This window comes from Myotis daubentonii, chromosome X (assembly GCF_963259705.1).
Source record: "Myotis daubentonii chromosome X, mMyoDau2.1, whole genome shotgun sequence".
Lineage (NCBI taxonomy): Eukaryota > Metazoa > Chordata > Mammalia > Chiroptera > Vespertilionidae > Myotis > Myotis daubentonii.
The window spans coordinates 128,320,688-128,336,318 of record NC_081861.1 but is presented as its reverse complement, the minus strand read 5'-3'; the positions used below and the strand labels follow the sequence as shown (position 1 = coordinate 128,336,318).

At 48.0% G+C, this 15,631-nt stretch overlaps 1 protein-coding gene and 1 non-coding gene across 9 annotated transcripts in view; both read right to left on the bottom strand.

The window, feature by feature from the left end:
- Positions 1-15,631, bottom strand: part of RPS6KA3 (ribosomal protein S6 kinase A3) — a 133,232-nt gene that overhangs the window by 23,231 nt on the left and 94,370 nt on the right. For all 8 annotated transcript variants that reach the window (XM_059678547.1, XM_059678550.1, XM_059678548.1 and 5 more), the window contains 3 exons: positions 15,460-15,584; positions 13,469-13,594; positions 4,613-4,702 (listed from right to left, as the gene is read on the bottom strand). In XM_059678547.1, the coding sequence (XP_059534530.1) occupies positions 4,613-4,702; positions 13,469-13,594; positions 15,460-15,584 (341 nt within the window). The remainder of the gene's footprint in view (positions 1-4,612; positions 4,703-13,468; positions 13,595-15,459; positions 15,585-15,631) is intronic.
- Positions 5,715-5,843, bottom strand: LOC132225444 (small nucleolar RNA SNORA11). The gene has a single exon (XR_009450942.1). It is a non-coding gene; the product is annotated as a small nucleolar RNA SNORA11 (small nucleolar RNA).

Genomic DNA, 15,631 nt, shown 5'->3' with positions numbered 1-15,631 from the left:
ACAACAAGACTGTGCACAAAGCCCACAAGGAGGTGCACCAAGAGTGTCTACCTCAGGTAATTGGGGAGGCTGAGCCACTGGGCCCTATAGGACACTTAGCACAGAAAGTCACTCTATTAACACAGCGAAGCATAAAAAATGCCGTGACAAAGAAATAGGACACAAATGACAGAAATGGAGGAGAGCAAACTACTGGATATAGAGTTCAAAACCACTCTTATAAGGTTTTTCAAGAATTTTCTAGAAACCGCCAATAAACTTAATGAGACCCTAAAGAAATCTAGTGAGACCCTCGATGTTGTGATAAAGGACCAACTAGAAATTAAGCATACACTGACTGAAATAAAGAATATTATACAGACTCCCAACAGTAGACCAGAGGAGCGCAAGAATCAAGTCAAAGATTTGAAATACAAAGAAGCAAAAAACACCCAACCAGAAAGCAAAATGAAAAAAGAATCCAAAAATACGAAGATAGTGTAAGGAGCCTCTGGGACAGCTTCAAGCGTACCAACATCCAAATTATAGGGGTGCCAGAAGAAGAGAGAGAGCAAGATATTGAAAACCTATTTGAAGAAATAATGACAGAAAACTTCCCCTACCTGGTCAAAGAAATAGACTTACAAGTCCAGGAAGCAAAGAGAACCCCAAACAAAAGGAATCCAAAGAGGACCACACCAAGACACATCATGATTAAAATGCCAAGAGCAAAAGACAAAGAGAGAATCTTAAAAGCAGCAAGAGAAAGACAGTCAATTACCTACAAGGAGTACCCATACGACTATCAGCTGATTTCTCAACAGAAACTTTGCAGGCCAGAAGAGAGTGGCAAGAAATATTCAAAGTGATGAATACCAAGAACCTAAAACCAAGATTGCTTTATCCAGCAAAGCTATCATTCAGAATTGAAGGTCAGATAAAGAGCTTCACTGATAAGGAAAAGCTAAAGGAGTTCATCACCACCAAACCAGTCATATGAAATGCTGAAAGGTATCCTTTAAGAAGAGGAAGAAGAAGAAAAAGGTAAAGATACAAATTATGAACAACAAATACACATCTATCAACAAGTGAATCTAAAAATCAAGTGAATAAATAATCTGATGATTAGAATAAACTGGTGATTATAATAGAATCAGGGGCATAGAAAGGGAGTGGACTGATTATTCTTGGGGGGGAAAGGGGTGTGGGGGATGCGGGAAGAGACTGGACAATAATCGTGCACCTATGAATGAGGGCAGTGGTGGTGAGGGCAGAGGGTGGGAGGGGAACCGGGTGGAGGGGATCTATGGGGGGAAGAAAGAGGAACAACTGTAATAATATGAACAATAAAGATTTAACTAAAAAAATTGATGTTTCTTTCCACACCCCCTTTCTCTCTCTCTAAAAAACAAATCAATAAAAAACATATCCTTGGGGGTGAGGATTTAAAAAAAAAAATGATGACAACTTAGGGAGTTTCCAAAGCAAAGATGAGAGAAAGCATCTTTTATACTTCCTTTTTAATTTATTTGGTTGGATTCTTGGAGGTTACAGTAATTAAAAAGTCACTTAGGTTAAACAGCTTCACATATTTATCTATCTATCTATCTATCTATCTATCTATCTATCTATCCTATCTAATAAAAGAGTAATACGAAAATTAACCATCAATTCACGATAAAGATGGCGGCTCCCACAGCCAATAAGGAGGGAATATGAAAATTGACACGACAAAGATGGCGGCACTGGCTGGACCCACGGAGCCAGCTAGAGTGGGCAGGAAGCCAAGCCGGCTAGAGAGTGGGCGGGAGGCTTGGCTTGGCTTCCTGGGTCACCCCAGCAACTCAGGAAGCCAAGCCGGGCTCTGTGGCCGCCGCCCAGACAAAGCCATAGTGGCAGGGCCGAGGCAGAGAAGTTTAGTGGTGATCAGGCCAGGAGGGGAGGGCAGATGGGGGTAAGCAGGCCAGCAGGGGGGTGTCAGTTGGGGCAAAGCAGGCCGGCGGGGGGGGGGCAGTAGGGGGCAAGCAGGCCAGCAGGGGTGGCCAGTTGGAGACACGCAGGCTGGCGGGGGGGGCAGTTGGGGGTGAGCAGGCTGGCAGTGGGGGGCATTTGGGCATGACCAGGCCAGTGAGAGGGGCAGTTTGGGGCAAGTGTGCCGGCAGGGGTGCAGTTGGGGGCGATCAGGCCAACAGGGGGGGTGCAGTTGGGGCAATCAGGCCAGCAAGGGGGGTAGTTGGGGGCGAGAAGGCCAGTGGGGGGGGCAATTGGGGGCGAGCAGGCTGGCAGACAGAGTGATCAGGCAGGCAGGCAGGTGAGTGGTTAAGATTGGCCCTAAACCAGCAGTGGGACATCCCCCAAGGGGTCCCAGATTGGAGAGGGTGCAGGAATGGCTGAGGGACACCCCCCGTGCATGAATTTCATGCACCGGGCCACTAGTCTATATTAATAATAGAGGAATATACAAATTGTCCAGGATGCCATCACAGTAACAACCGAACAGCAGGCTGTCAGGCTGCATGGGGCGACCAGGCCGGCAGGAGGGTTAGTGAGGGAGGACCAAATGACTGAACAGCAGGCTGCATGGGGTGACCAGGTTGGCAGGGGGGCAGTTGGGGGTGACCAGGTTGGCAGGGGGGCAGTTGGGGGTGACCAGGCCAGTGGTGGGCATTTGGGGGCAATAAGGCCGGCAGAGGGGGGCAGTTGGTTGTGACCAGGGTGGCAGGGGGGGGCAGTTAGGGGCGATCAGGCAGGCAGGCAGGCAGGTGAGCAGTTAGGAGCCAGTGGTCCTGGATTGTGAGAGGGATGTCTGACTGCCAGTTTAGGCCCGATCCCTGGGATTGGGGATCCCCCACCTCCCTGCATGAATTTTGTGCACTGGGCCTCTAGTCCATTTATACATTTTTTTATTGATTTCAGAGAGAGGGAGGGAGAGGAGAGATAGAAACATCAAAGATGAGAATCATTGGTTGGCTGCCTCCTACATGCCCCCCAATGGAGATTGAGCCCACAACCCAGGCATGTGCCCTGACTGGAAATTGAACCTTGACCTCCTGGTTCATGGGTCAACACTCAATCACTGAGCCACACCCGCCAGGCAATTTTGTTTTGTTAATCTTTACCAGAAGATATTTTTTCCATTGATTTTCAAAGAGAATGGAAGGGAGGGAGGATAGGACAGAATGAGAGAGAGAGAGAGAGAGAGAGAGAGAGAGAGAGAGAGAGAGAGAGAGAGAGAGAGAGAGACATTGATATGAGAGAGATACAATGACTGATTATCTCCAGTATGTGCCCTGACTAGAGGACAGGGAGCAAACCTGCAACCCAGGGATGTGCCCTTGATCAGGAATCAAACCTGTGGCCCTTTGGTGTGCAGGCTGCCACTCTAACCACTGAAAAACACCAGCCAGGGAAAACAGCTTCACATTTTAATGGAACTAAGTTAACATTCCCCTTCTACAAATGAGCAGTAAAAAATTATTCTGAGGAAACTAGAGTTTTGGTTTGGAAGGAGAAGGGAGGGTAAAGTTTGGAATTAACAAAATCTCACAGGTGAAGGGTGAAAGGTTCCTCAGAAGTCCTCTGGCTCAGCTGGCCACGTGACATCTGGTCTACAACAATCAGATATGGCCTTTGAGCCTATTATGACTACCATCAGCAAGAGAGGACTTAATGCTGCCTGGAGAATTCACACCCTTTGCCAAGAGCTCTGTTATGATAAAAGTCATAGGTAGCAGGGCCCTAGCCTGTTTGGCTCAGTGGATAGAGCGTTGGCCTGTAGACTGAGGGGTCCTGGGTTTGATTCTGGTCAGGGGCACATGCCCAGGTTGCAGGCTTGATCCCCAGTACTAGTGGGGGGCATGCAGGAGGCAGCTGAAAAATAATTCTCTTTCATCATCGATGTTTCTATATTTCTCTCCCTCTCCCTCTCCCTTCCTCTCTGAAATCAATAAAAAAAAAAGTTATTGGTAGCAGGGGAAGGGATGCTTCATTTGTCCTGGGGATGGTAATGGGCAGGGCAGGCTTCCTGGGGGAAGTAATGCTTTAGCAAAGTCTTAGGTGTGCAGTTGTTAGCCAGGTAAAGAAGGAAAATGGTGTTTTCAACTGAGGGAACCATAAATTTAAAGACAGGGCAGCACAAGAAAATGAGGCATGTTCAAAAATTTGGATATGCTGCAGCATGGCTGGTGCATAGGGTGTGTGAGGAAGTGTGCAAACTACTATGGATGGAGGAAGGCAGGGACCAGAGGTGATGAGGGGTATGAACTGTAGGCAGGAAAGTAACATGGTTAGATATGAGTGCAGGTCTTTCTGGCAGTACTGTGAAAGACAGTTTGGGGAATCCATGGAGTATGTGATTCTAGACAATCCTGAACATTAATGAATACTCAAATGTTCCAGTAAATGCAGATATTAAAAGCACTAATGTCAATAAAACTTTCTTTTTACAGCAAAAGTAGAAACATTAACTATATAAACGTATTTTTCTTAACTAAAATTATGCTATATATGCTGTCCTCCAATCTATTTTTTTGCTTACTATATTCAGTTATTTGTCTACCATATGATATCTGTAAATAATCCAGATGCAAGTTAGACAACTGATTCAAATTTCTACATTAAAGAATCTACTTACATCCTTTAGAGTAATAATGTTTGGATGCTGTCCATAACGAAGAAGAATTTCAATTTCCTCTGTTGGGTCTCTCTTGCTTTTATCAATAATCTAAAAGGCAAATAATAATTACAAAATCTCATGAACTCTACAGTTATAAACCTTAAGTATTTATAGCTACAGACAATGGGTAGCATCTTATGTAAACACTGTATATATAAGCCATTTATTAACCAGTTTTACTCAAGTACCTGGCCAGACTGTCTAATCAAAATTCAAAACCCATTCTTGATGTAGATGACAAGGCTGTAAAGTAAATTCCATGCCAAGAATCACATTTCTACCAGGTCTCTCCAGTTTAAGTGTGCAGTAAGTTTAGGACTTATTAAAACGCAAAATCTTCAAGAAAAGGTACCAAAAACACAGTTAACATCTTTCTTTCATCCTTAAACATCTTAAACTTTAGGGAACTCAGTCAACTTCTAAGACCTGTCAACACAGATACTTAAGAGCAATATATACACGGTGCCCCCCAAACATGTATACACACTTTAACAGCTGTTAGCTCAATTGATGTTTCTTTCTTTTCAGCCAGACTAAGTTTTGAACAAAGGAAATTCATCCTAAAATGCTACTGGAAGTTTAAAAATGAAGTTGAAGTACAAACACTGCTTTTATGATTATTAAAAGTGTGTATACATTTCTGGGGGACACATGGAGATATATATATCTCCTACTAGCACTACTAGCATCTGTGTATTGAATTAACTTTACTTCCTTTAATAAAATGCTTCAATGGAATATCCCATTAGTTGTAAGCTACTTATAAAAAATTAATTAACAGTTCAGTAGAGCAAGATTATTTTTGAAGCTAGGCAGAAAGCTAAGCAGAAAACCACACCTAGAGTTTTACTTGGCTAGAATTAAGTTTAATTATTATAATAAAGCCCTTTAAAATACTAATGTAGCTTTCCAGCCCTTTTATGTTGGCTGTTTCTTAAAAATACTTCTCTTAATGTTTTAATGTAAAGTAATATTGCATTTAAATAAGGTTTGCTTTCATATCATCCAAAAGGCAGTTGGAAATAAATTTTGTGACCCTATTTTCTTTCTTTTTTTTTTCATGTATGGGGAGTAATGTTACAGGAAGGCCATAGTACCGTGCCACCTGTAAAGAGTAAGCCCAAGTTGCTTTTGGATGTGTTATACACAGAGGAGCCACTCTTCAGGCGCTCTGCTCTCTTCACACCCAACTTATTTTCAATTTTAAAACAGCATAGTAATTAACGTATGCAATAAATACCCAAATGCTCTAGCAACCTAGCTTTCAACTCTCAACATGAGCTAAATCTGCTATTTGAAATGGATTTAGTTGTAAAACAGTTCTGCAGTTGGAAAACAGGGAAGACAGACATATAGGTGTCCACTACAATCAATTGTAAATAATAGTGTGGAATTAGGCAAATGGATGATTAAGAGGAACGGTATATGGAATAGACATGCCAATTCAAGGGATATGATCTGGGGTTAGTCTTCTGAGAACCAGAACACACTGGAAGTGTTATTTTTGGCAACATTCTGATCTGCTAATCTGAGCCCAGCTCACATTAAATCCATACTTATGCTTGTGGATCTTAGATTTGTAGTAATTTCAGTAGAATCACGTTGTGCTGGGATTGGTTTGATGACTCTAAGTCACAATAATCCACAAATAGCTTCAAGATATTTTCAAGGTTTTGGTATACAGCTCCTGGTTTCTGTAATTCAAAGGGGGCCTCAGGACATTTTTGCTTTTTTTTGATGTGTTTATAGAGGCAAGGTACATCATTAAACTATCCACAAAGTACAGTATTCACTGTCTCTCCTTTCATGTAAGTAATTTGAAAATTTCTATGTGCCCCAAATTTCATTATAAGCAATTAGTATATGAGCAAATTAAAATGTATTTCTGGTTTATCTTTATGGCTGACAGAAAGCCTTATGGACAATGGCGTCTTTTTAAAGCAATTAGATACAAGTTTAGAATAGTAATAATAATTTTTGTGTATATATGCCTTCTCAGATATTTGCTATCCTATATAATAAAAGGGTAATATGTAAACAGACCGAACAGCAGAACAACCGAACAACCAATCAAAGTGTAATATGCTCATGATATGCTAAGGGTGCTAAACCACTCGCTATGATATGTACTGACCACCAGGGGGCAGACAGTCAACTGGTCGACCTATTGCTATGAAGAGCACTGACCACCAGGGGGAAGGGGTCCCTCAGCCTGTCCTGTCCCCTCTTGCAATCTGGGACCCCTCAGGGGATGTCGGAGAGCCGGTTTCAGCCCAATCCCACAGATCACTTCCCTTGGGAGGGTGCCAGACACAGGGCTCATGGCTGGTGAGCGCTGCTGTGGCAATGCGAGCCTCTCCCAATCGGGACTGATTGGGCACGAGCCCATGCAGGCACAGTGGGGCCAGGATGAGCAGGAGTGGCAGATAGGAGATGCAAGCAGTGCTGGACTGTGGGTTTTAGCCTGATCCCTGCAGGCCACCCAGAGGGACTCCACCCATGCATGAATTCGTGCACCGGGACTCTAGTCTATAATAATCCTATCTAATAAAAGAGAAACATGGTAATTAGCCATACATCCGCTACCCTTCCCATTGGCTAATCAGGGCGATATGCAAATTAACTGCAAACTAAAATGGCGGTTAATTTGCATATGTAGGCACAATGCTGGGAGGCGAAAGGGAAAGGACGGAAGAAGCCCCCTGCCACTGATGGTGATCGGAAACCCAGGGGGGAGCTAAGATCAGAGACCCCGGGGCCATTGCCTCCTGGCCAGTGATAGTGGGAAGCAGGGGTGGAGCCGGCAATGGGAGCTGGGCAGGGGCGGAGCCGGCAGTCCGGGGAGCTAGGGGTCCCCTGCCCAGGCCTAACGCCTTGGCCAGAGGCATTAGGCCTGGGCAGGGGCAGAGTCAGCGATCGTAGGGAGCTGGGGGTCCCCTGCCCAGGCCTAATGCCTCGGTCAGAGGCGTTAGGCCTGGGCAGGGGCGGAACCAGCCATCGCGGGGAGCAGGGGCGGAGTCAGCGATCCTGGGCAGCTGGGAGTCCCCTGCCCAGGCCTAACGCCTTGGCCAGAGGCGTTAGGTCTAGGCAGGGGCAGAGCCTGCAACCAAGGGGAGCTGGGGGTCCCCTGCCCTGGCCTAAGGCCTCAGCCAGAGGCGTTAGGCCTGGGCAGGGGCAGAGCCTGCAATCGCCAGGAGCTGGGGGTCCCCTGCCCAGGCCTAACGCCTTGGCCAGAGGCATTAGGTCTAGGCAGGGGCAGAGCCTGCAACCGCGGGGAGCTGGGGGACCCCTGCCCAGGCCTAAGGCCTCGGCCAGAGGCATTAGGTCTAGGCAGGGGCAGAGCCTGCAACCGCGGGGAGCTGGGGGACCCCTGCCCAGGCCTAAGGCCTCGGCCAGAGGCGTTAGGCCTGGGCAGGGGTGGAGTCAGCAATCATGAGCAGCTGGGGGTCCCCTGCCCAGGCCTAATGCCTTGGCCAGAGGCCTTAGGCCTGGGCAGGGGCAGAGCCTGCAACTGCGGGGAGCTGGGGGGCCCCTGCCCAGGCCTAAGGCCTCAGCCAGAGGCCTTAGGCCTGGGCAGGGGTGGAGTCAGCAATCTTGAGCAGCTGGGGGTCCCCTGCCCAGGCCTAATGCCTTGGCCAGAGGCCTTAGGCCTGGGCAGGGGCGGAAACAGCCATCGCAGGGAGCAGGGGCAGAGCCTGCAATCGCCAGGAGCTGGGGGTCCCCTGCCCAGGCTTAATGCCTTGGCCAGGGGCATTAGGTCTGGGCAGGGGCGGAGCCTGCAACCGCGGGGAGCTGGGGGGCCCCTGCCCAGGCCTAAGGCCTCAGTCAGAGGCATTAGGTCTAGGCAGGGGTGGAGCCTGCAACCGTGGGGAGCTGGGGGACCCCTTCCCAGGCTTAAGGCCTCGGCTAGAGGCCTTAGTCCTGGGCAGGTGCAGAGTCAGCAATTGTGAGCAGCTGGGGGTCCCCTGCCCAGGCCTAATGCCTTGGACAGATGCATTAGGCCTGGGCAGGGGCGGAGTCAGTGATCCTAGGGAGCTGGGGGTCCCCTGCCCAGGCCAAATGCCTTGGCCAGAGGTGTTAGGTCTAGGCAGGGGCGTAGTCAGCGATCCTAGGGAGCTGGGGGTCCCCTGCCCAAGCCTAATGCCTAGGCCAGAGGCGTTAGGCCTGGGCAGGGGCAGAACCAGCCATCGCGGGGAGCAGGGGTGGAGTCAGCAATCGTGAGCAGCTGGGGGTCCCCTGCCCAGGCCTAATGCCTTGGCCAGAGGCATTAGGCCTGGTCAGGGGCAGAGCCTGCAATCGCAGGGAGCTGGGGGTCTCCTGCCCAGGCCTAACCCTTGGTCAGAGGCATTAGGTCTAGGCAGGGGCAGAGCAGGAGATCGCAGGGAGCTGGGGGTCTCCTGCCCAGGACTAATGCCTCCATCAGAAGCCTTAGGTCTTGGCAGGGGTGGTGCCAGAGATCCTGGGTAGCAGGGACAGAGCCGGGGATGGTGGGAGCTATGGGTCCCCTGACCAGGCCTGACACCTCTGCCGGAGGACTCAGGCCTGGGCAAGGGGCCGATCTGGGGATCGGAGGGTGATGAGGGTCAACTCCTCTGGCCGAGGCATTAGGCCTGGGTGGGGGCGGAGCCAGCAATTGGAGGGGGCTGGGGGTCCCCTGCCCAGGCCTGATGCCTGGGCCAGAGGCATCAGGCCTGGGTGGGGGGCGGAGCAGGTGATTGGGGGGATATGAGGGTCCCCTTCCCAAGCCTGAAGCCAGGGTCAGAGGCGTCAGGCTTGGGCAGGGGGTTGAGCAAGCAGTCAGAGGGAGATGGGGGTCCCCTGTCCAGGCCTGACACCTCTGGCAGAGGCGTCAGGCCTGGGCAAGGGGCCGATCAGGCGATCGGAGTGTGATGGGGGTCGAAGCCTCTGGCCAAGGCATCAGGCCTGGGCGAGGGTGGAGCCGGTGATGGGGGGGGAGAAGGGAGTTCCCTGCCCAGGCCTGAATCCTGGGCCAGAGGCATCAGGCCTGGGCAGGGGGCAGAGCCAGTGATCAGGGGGAAATGAGGGTCCCCTGCCCAGGCCTGACACCTCTGGCAGAGGCATCAGGCCTGGGCAAGGGGCTGATCCTGCAATTGGAGGGTTATGGGGGTCAACGCCTTTGGCCCAGGTGTCAGGCCTGGGGGGGGTGGAGCCATCAATCGGAGGGGTGTGCGGGTCCCCTGCTCAGGCCTGTTACCTGGGTCAGAGGCGTCAGGCCTGGGCGGGGGGCGGAGCCAGCTATGGGAGGGAGATGGGGGTCTCCTGCCCAGGCCTTACACCTCTGGCGGAGGCATCAGGCCTGGGCAAGGGGCCAATCTGGCAATCGGAGGGTGATGGGGGTCGACGCCTCTGGCCAAGGCGTCAGGCCTGGGCAAGGGTGGAGCCCGTGATCTGGGGAGATGGGGTTCCCCTGCCCAGGCCTGAAGCCTGGGCCAGAGGCATCAAGCCTGGGGTGGGGGTGGGTGGGGTGCCAAGCCGCAGATTGGTGTGAACTACAGAGGAAGCACCTTTTCTGACCGCTCATTGGTTAAGCTCCCTGTATGCCACTGGTAATATTCTTAGTAACTTGGGTGATAAGAATCCAAAACGGTGATCTAGGGTTTTTCACCACACTCCTGGTGAAAAAAACGAAGGTCCACTGCTGGAGGGCTAAGAAATGTCATATCCTGCCCTAGCCACTTTGGCTCAGTGGATAATGCCTTGGCCTGCCAATGGCAGGGTCTGGGTTCAATTCTGACCAAGGGCATGTACCTAGGTTGCAGGCTCCTCCCTGCCCAGGGCCCAGGGCAGGGCTCATGCAGTTGGCAACCAATCAAAGTGTTCCTCTCATTTTGATGTTTCTCTCTGTCTTTCCCTTTCTCTTTCACATTCTCTAAAAATCAATGGAAACATATCCTCAGGTGAAGATAAAAAAATAATAAAGAAATTATTATTATATGAAAGACACATCTTGAAAATGCCTAAAAAAAGTTGTCATTTTTTCATGGTAACGGGACTGGAGTCCATGTTGATGAAAAAACCTTGCTGGCTGCGGTGACTGGCAGTAGCTGCAGCAGCGGGGTTATGGGGCTGGTTCCTTCCCCTGATCAGCCCGGTTACCTCCCACAAAGGGAGGCCAGACTGCGGCTTAGGCCCGCTCCCCAAGGGGAGCAGGGAGAGGGCCTAAGCTGTCAATAGGGTATTCCCTAAGGGCTCCCAGTATGTGAGAGGGGGCAGGCTGGGCTGAGGGACACTCCCCCCTCCCCAGTGCACGAATTTCGTGCACCGGGCCCCTAGTCTATAATAATAAAAGCATAATATGCTAATTAGACTGGACGTCCTTCCTGATGACCTTCTGAATGAAGCCATGGTGGTTGGGCAGGGGCCAAGGCAGAGGCAATACAGGCCCCGGTGGACAGGGACCGAGGCCGAGGTGTCCCCCACAGTGGTGGGGGCTGAGCGCCTTGCACGAATTTAATGCACTGGGCCTCTAGTGCATGTATAAAACACATTCATTTTTATTTTTACACTAGGGGCCTGGTGCACGAAATTCGTTTACTGGGTGGGGGTGTCCCTCAGCCCAGCCTGCCCCCTCTCACATACTGGGAGCCCTCAGGGGATGTCCCAGTGACGGCTTAAGCCTGCTCCTTGCTCCCCTTGGGGAGCAGGTCTAAGCCACAGTCTGGCCTCCCTTTGTGGGAGGTGACCAGGCTGATCAGGGGAAGACACCAGCCCCATCACCCCGCTGCTGCAGCCACTGCCAGCCACTGTAGCCACCAAGGTGTTTTCATCAACACGGACTCCAATCCCTTCACCATGAAAAAATGACAACTTTCTTTAGGCATTTTCAAGATGTGTCTTTCATAGGATATGACATTTCTTTATTATTTTCTTATCCTCACGTGAGGATATGTTTCCAGTGATTTTTAGAGAATGTGGAAGAGAAAGAGAAAGACAGAGAGAAACATCAAAGTGAGAGGAACATTTTGATTGGTTGCCTCCTGCATGAGCGCTGACCTGGGCCCCAGCCAGGGAAGAGCCTGCAACCTAGGTACATGCCCTTGGTCAGAATTGAACCCAGACCCTGTGGTAGGCAGGCCGAGGCATTAGCTACTGAGCCAAACCGGCTAGGGCAGGATATGACATTTCTTAGCCCTCCAGCAGCAGGCCTTCAATTTTTTCTCCAGGAGTGAGGTGGAAAAACCCTAGATCACCGTTTTGGATTCTTATTACCCAAGTTACTAAGAATATTACCAGTGGCATACAGGGAGCTTAGCCAATGAGTGGTCAGAAAAGGTGTTTCCTCTGTAGTTCACACCGATCCCCGCCTCGGCCCCTGCCCAGGCCTAAGACCTTAGGCCGGGTGTTAGGCCTGGGCAGAGGACCCCCAGCCCCATGCGATCGCTGGCTCCGCCCCTGCCCAGGCCTCAGGCCTCTGGCTGGGGCATTAGGCCTGGGCAGGGGACCCCTAGTCTGCTCCGATTGCCTGCCCAGGCCTAAGACCTCTGGCCGGGGCATTAGGCCTGGGCAGGGGACCCCCAGCCCTCTCTGATGGTCCACTCCGCCCCTGCCCAGGCCTTAGGCCTCTGGCTGGGGCGTTAGGCCTGGGCAGGGGACCCCCAGCCCTCTCTGATGGTCCACTCCGCCCCTGCCCAGGCCTTAGGCCTCTAGCTGAGGCGTTAGGCCTGGGCAGGGCACCTCCAGCCCTGTGCAATCCCAGGTTCCGCCCTTGCACAGGCCTCAGTCTTCTGGCCAGGGTGATTGCCGGCTTGGCCTCCCCGGGTGGTGTCTGGCACTGCCCGCCCCGCCTCCCTGGTCCCTGATCTGCGGCCCGCAACCCACAGGTGGCTTCTGGTGCTGCCCGCCCTGCCTCGCCGGTCCCCGATCTGCATCCCGGATCCCGCAGGGGCATCTGGCACTGCCTGCCCCACCTGTAGTATGCAAATTTAACGGCCATCTTTGTTGGGTTAATTTGCATACTCTTCTGATTGGCTGGTGGGTGTAGCAAAGGTACAGTCAATTAGCATCTTTGTCTTTTATTAATGTAGATATGAAATCATACTATATATTTAGATAAATAGATGGGTGGATGGAAGTAATCCCAATTAATGCCACTTTCCCACGAACTGAACAGGAGCTGCCCATACTTATAGACTATTTCTAAGCTTGCAGGTAAGTTGAAAGCTTTAGACATTACTTGAATTGCTTGTAATGGGAGAGCAGAGGCTACCATTCCTATAAGTAAAAAGGCAGAGACTTGATATTTGTTCACTTTCAACTAAAGGTTTGCAACTCAAACTTTATCATAGAGCCATGTGTCTTGGTTTTGGCTTAGAAAAATCTTGATGCCTTAGAACACCTAATAAAATTAAAACAGCTAATGATAATAAACTTAATGTTAGTGGTTCTTATTCTTTTATTGGTTCACAGATCCTTTTAAATGTGAAGAATGGTATGAACACTGTTGCTAGAAAAATGTAAATATACAACATTTGGTATACAATCTTGAGGAATTCCCTGACACCTTGACTGTAAAATGGAAGCTTCTGAAAGCAGAACGGATGCTACAAAAAATCAGGTGAGTGTAAACTGGTACTGCCCTAAGCAAACTGGATGTACGCTACCTTACCTTTTTAGCTCACAGGGGAATCCACTGTAATGGATGGTTCCCTGATAATCACTAGCCAGATATTTAAATTAACTTTACCTTTTTATTAAAAAAGGCACATTTACCAAAGAAGAGCGTAATGTTTAACTGGTACTGACATGCATAAATAAAAACAGTTAAAGTTGCATTTTAAATCTAAAAACACTTACCTTTACAGCAAACTCCATGTTTGTGGCTTTATGTATACATCTCTTACAAACAGAGTAGGAGCCAACTCCAATATCTTCTTTCACTTCATATCCATCAGTAAACTGAATACTGTTCCTGTGCAACTGCTACAAATACAATTATAAATTGACAAAGAGTTCTGTACTGACTTTGGTACATTCATAATAGGGGAATATATTACTCAACATGAATTACTGATGTTAACTACAAATGAATATCAGTAAAAATAAAAACCAATCTTTACAACCTTTATTCTTCCACAACTGTATATTTTAGAAGTGTCTACAATAAAATGTACAGCATGAAATATGCCCTTTAAAAAACCTTAAGTTAAATTCAAAAAATTAAATATGTACAACAGAAAATGCAGAACTACTTGATGGACTGACAGCCTCGCCTGTGATTGAGCCCCAAGTACCTTTGCAAATAGGGAGAAGTTTGACACCTGGATTGAACATCTGGATTTTTGTCTCAGATGTACCACTTGTAGGTTGTGTAATCTTGAACTTGTGTTTTCTCAGAGGGTAATGGTGAGGATTAAATAACATTATTTGAAGGTGATATCTATTATCATCATTTTGGACTATCTGTAGCTATGCCTTCCTTTCTCCACCCTCAAGTCATAGCTTCAATACAACTTCTGCTAGAGAAGCCATTCATAGGTTAAGGACTAATAACATGGAGGACGATGAACAGTAAATTACTGGTTCCATAAACACACTGAGGGAAGTTCTACTGCCCTGAGCTATAGTGATAGATCCTCCCACCCCCATGCCTATGAGCTTCATATAAGTTAAAAGTTGAATTCTATAGAATATTTTGCAATTTCTATGTTAGGTACAGAAGTTTAAAACTTGCCGTACACCACACGGTTGTCACAGTAAAAGAGACAGACTATTTTAACCTGAACTTTGTTCAAAAACCACTGTTTAAATTGGTTTTCTAGAAAGTGGAGAAAGCAGCATGACTGACTCATAAAATAAACTTAAGAGCAAAAGCAACTTAATTATCAAGCAAATTCAAGCACTGGTTATACCCTCAAAACAATTCCCTCTATGACTAGGAAGATGAATTAAATTTATCTTTCCATGATACTAGAATGAGAAGAAAGAAATCTAATGTTTTGTACTTGTGTCCTCTAATAACATTTAATTTAATAGTTCAGTCTCCTGTTACAAACACACCTACATATCTAGAAACCTGCTTCTGTGGTTTTTACATTTTTCTCCAGCTCTGATAATCATATGGGATAATGAGATAGGAGGCACCTTAAGACAGTACCCATAACCATTTCTGCATAATGACAATGGGGACTCCAAAAGAACAAGGACACAAAACTTAGCAGACTTAAGATTTAAGTTCATTTTTATTTCTTAAATGTTTTTATGACAGAGGTTGGCAAACTATGGCCTGTGGGCCAAATCTGGTTCACTATTAGTTTTTCTAAATAAAGTTTTATTGGAACACAGAGATGCACATTCATTTTTGTATTGTCAATGGCTGCTTTTGTGCTGCAATGGCAGAGCTGAGTAGTTGCAACAGAGATCATATAGCCTACAAAGCCTCAAGTATTTATCATCTGGCCCTTTACAGAAAAAGTCTGCTAACCCCTCTTCTAAAGCAATCAGGGAACCAGGAGGCCTCAGTTCATCATAGCTGACCTGACAGAGGCAGAGGCTGAAACAAACTAGGCCTGATAAACATTTTGAGGCACAGGATAGGGGAGAGACAAGATGGTGATATTTATCTCAACTCTCTTAGAATTCCACTTTTAAGTCAGATAAGTATTCAGGATTCTGGTGCGTGCAACCCTTTCAAAGGCATATGAAAAAAACTTCTAAGACTAACATCAATGATATAAAATGTATTTTAAGCTGCTCACTTAAGTCAGCAGATAAAATCTAAGCTAATTATTCATACAATGAACTATATCTTACATTTCAAACTTAAAATTACTTAGACATTCACTCACCTGAACAATTGAATGCACACCAACTGTCTGCATAGCTTGGCTTTCGTCATCTGAGGTAATAGCAACAAAACTAAACCCCCGAAAAAGCTGATGTGCATTAGCACTAGGTGGAATGCCAGGTGAATCTGAAAAGAATAATAAATTACCAAGAAGGTGATTACTTTGAAAGGCA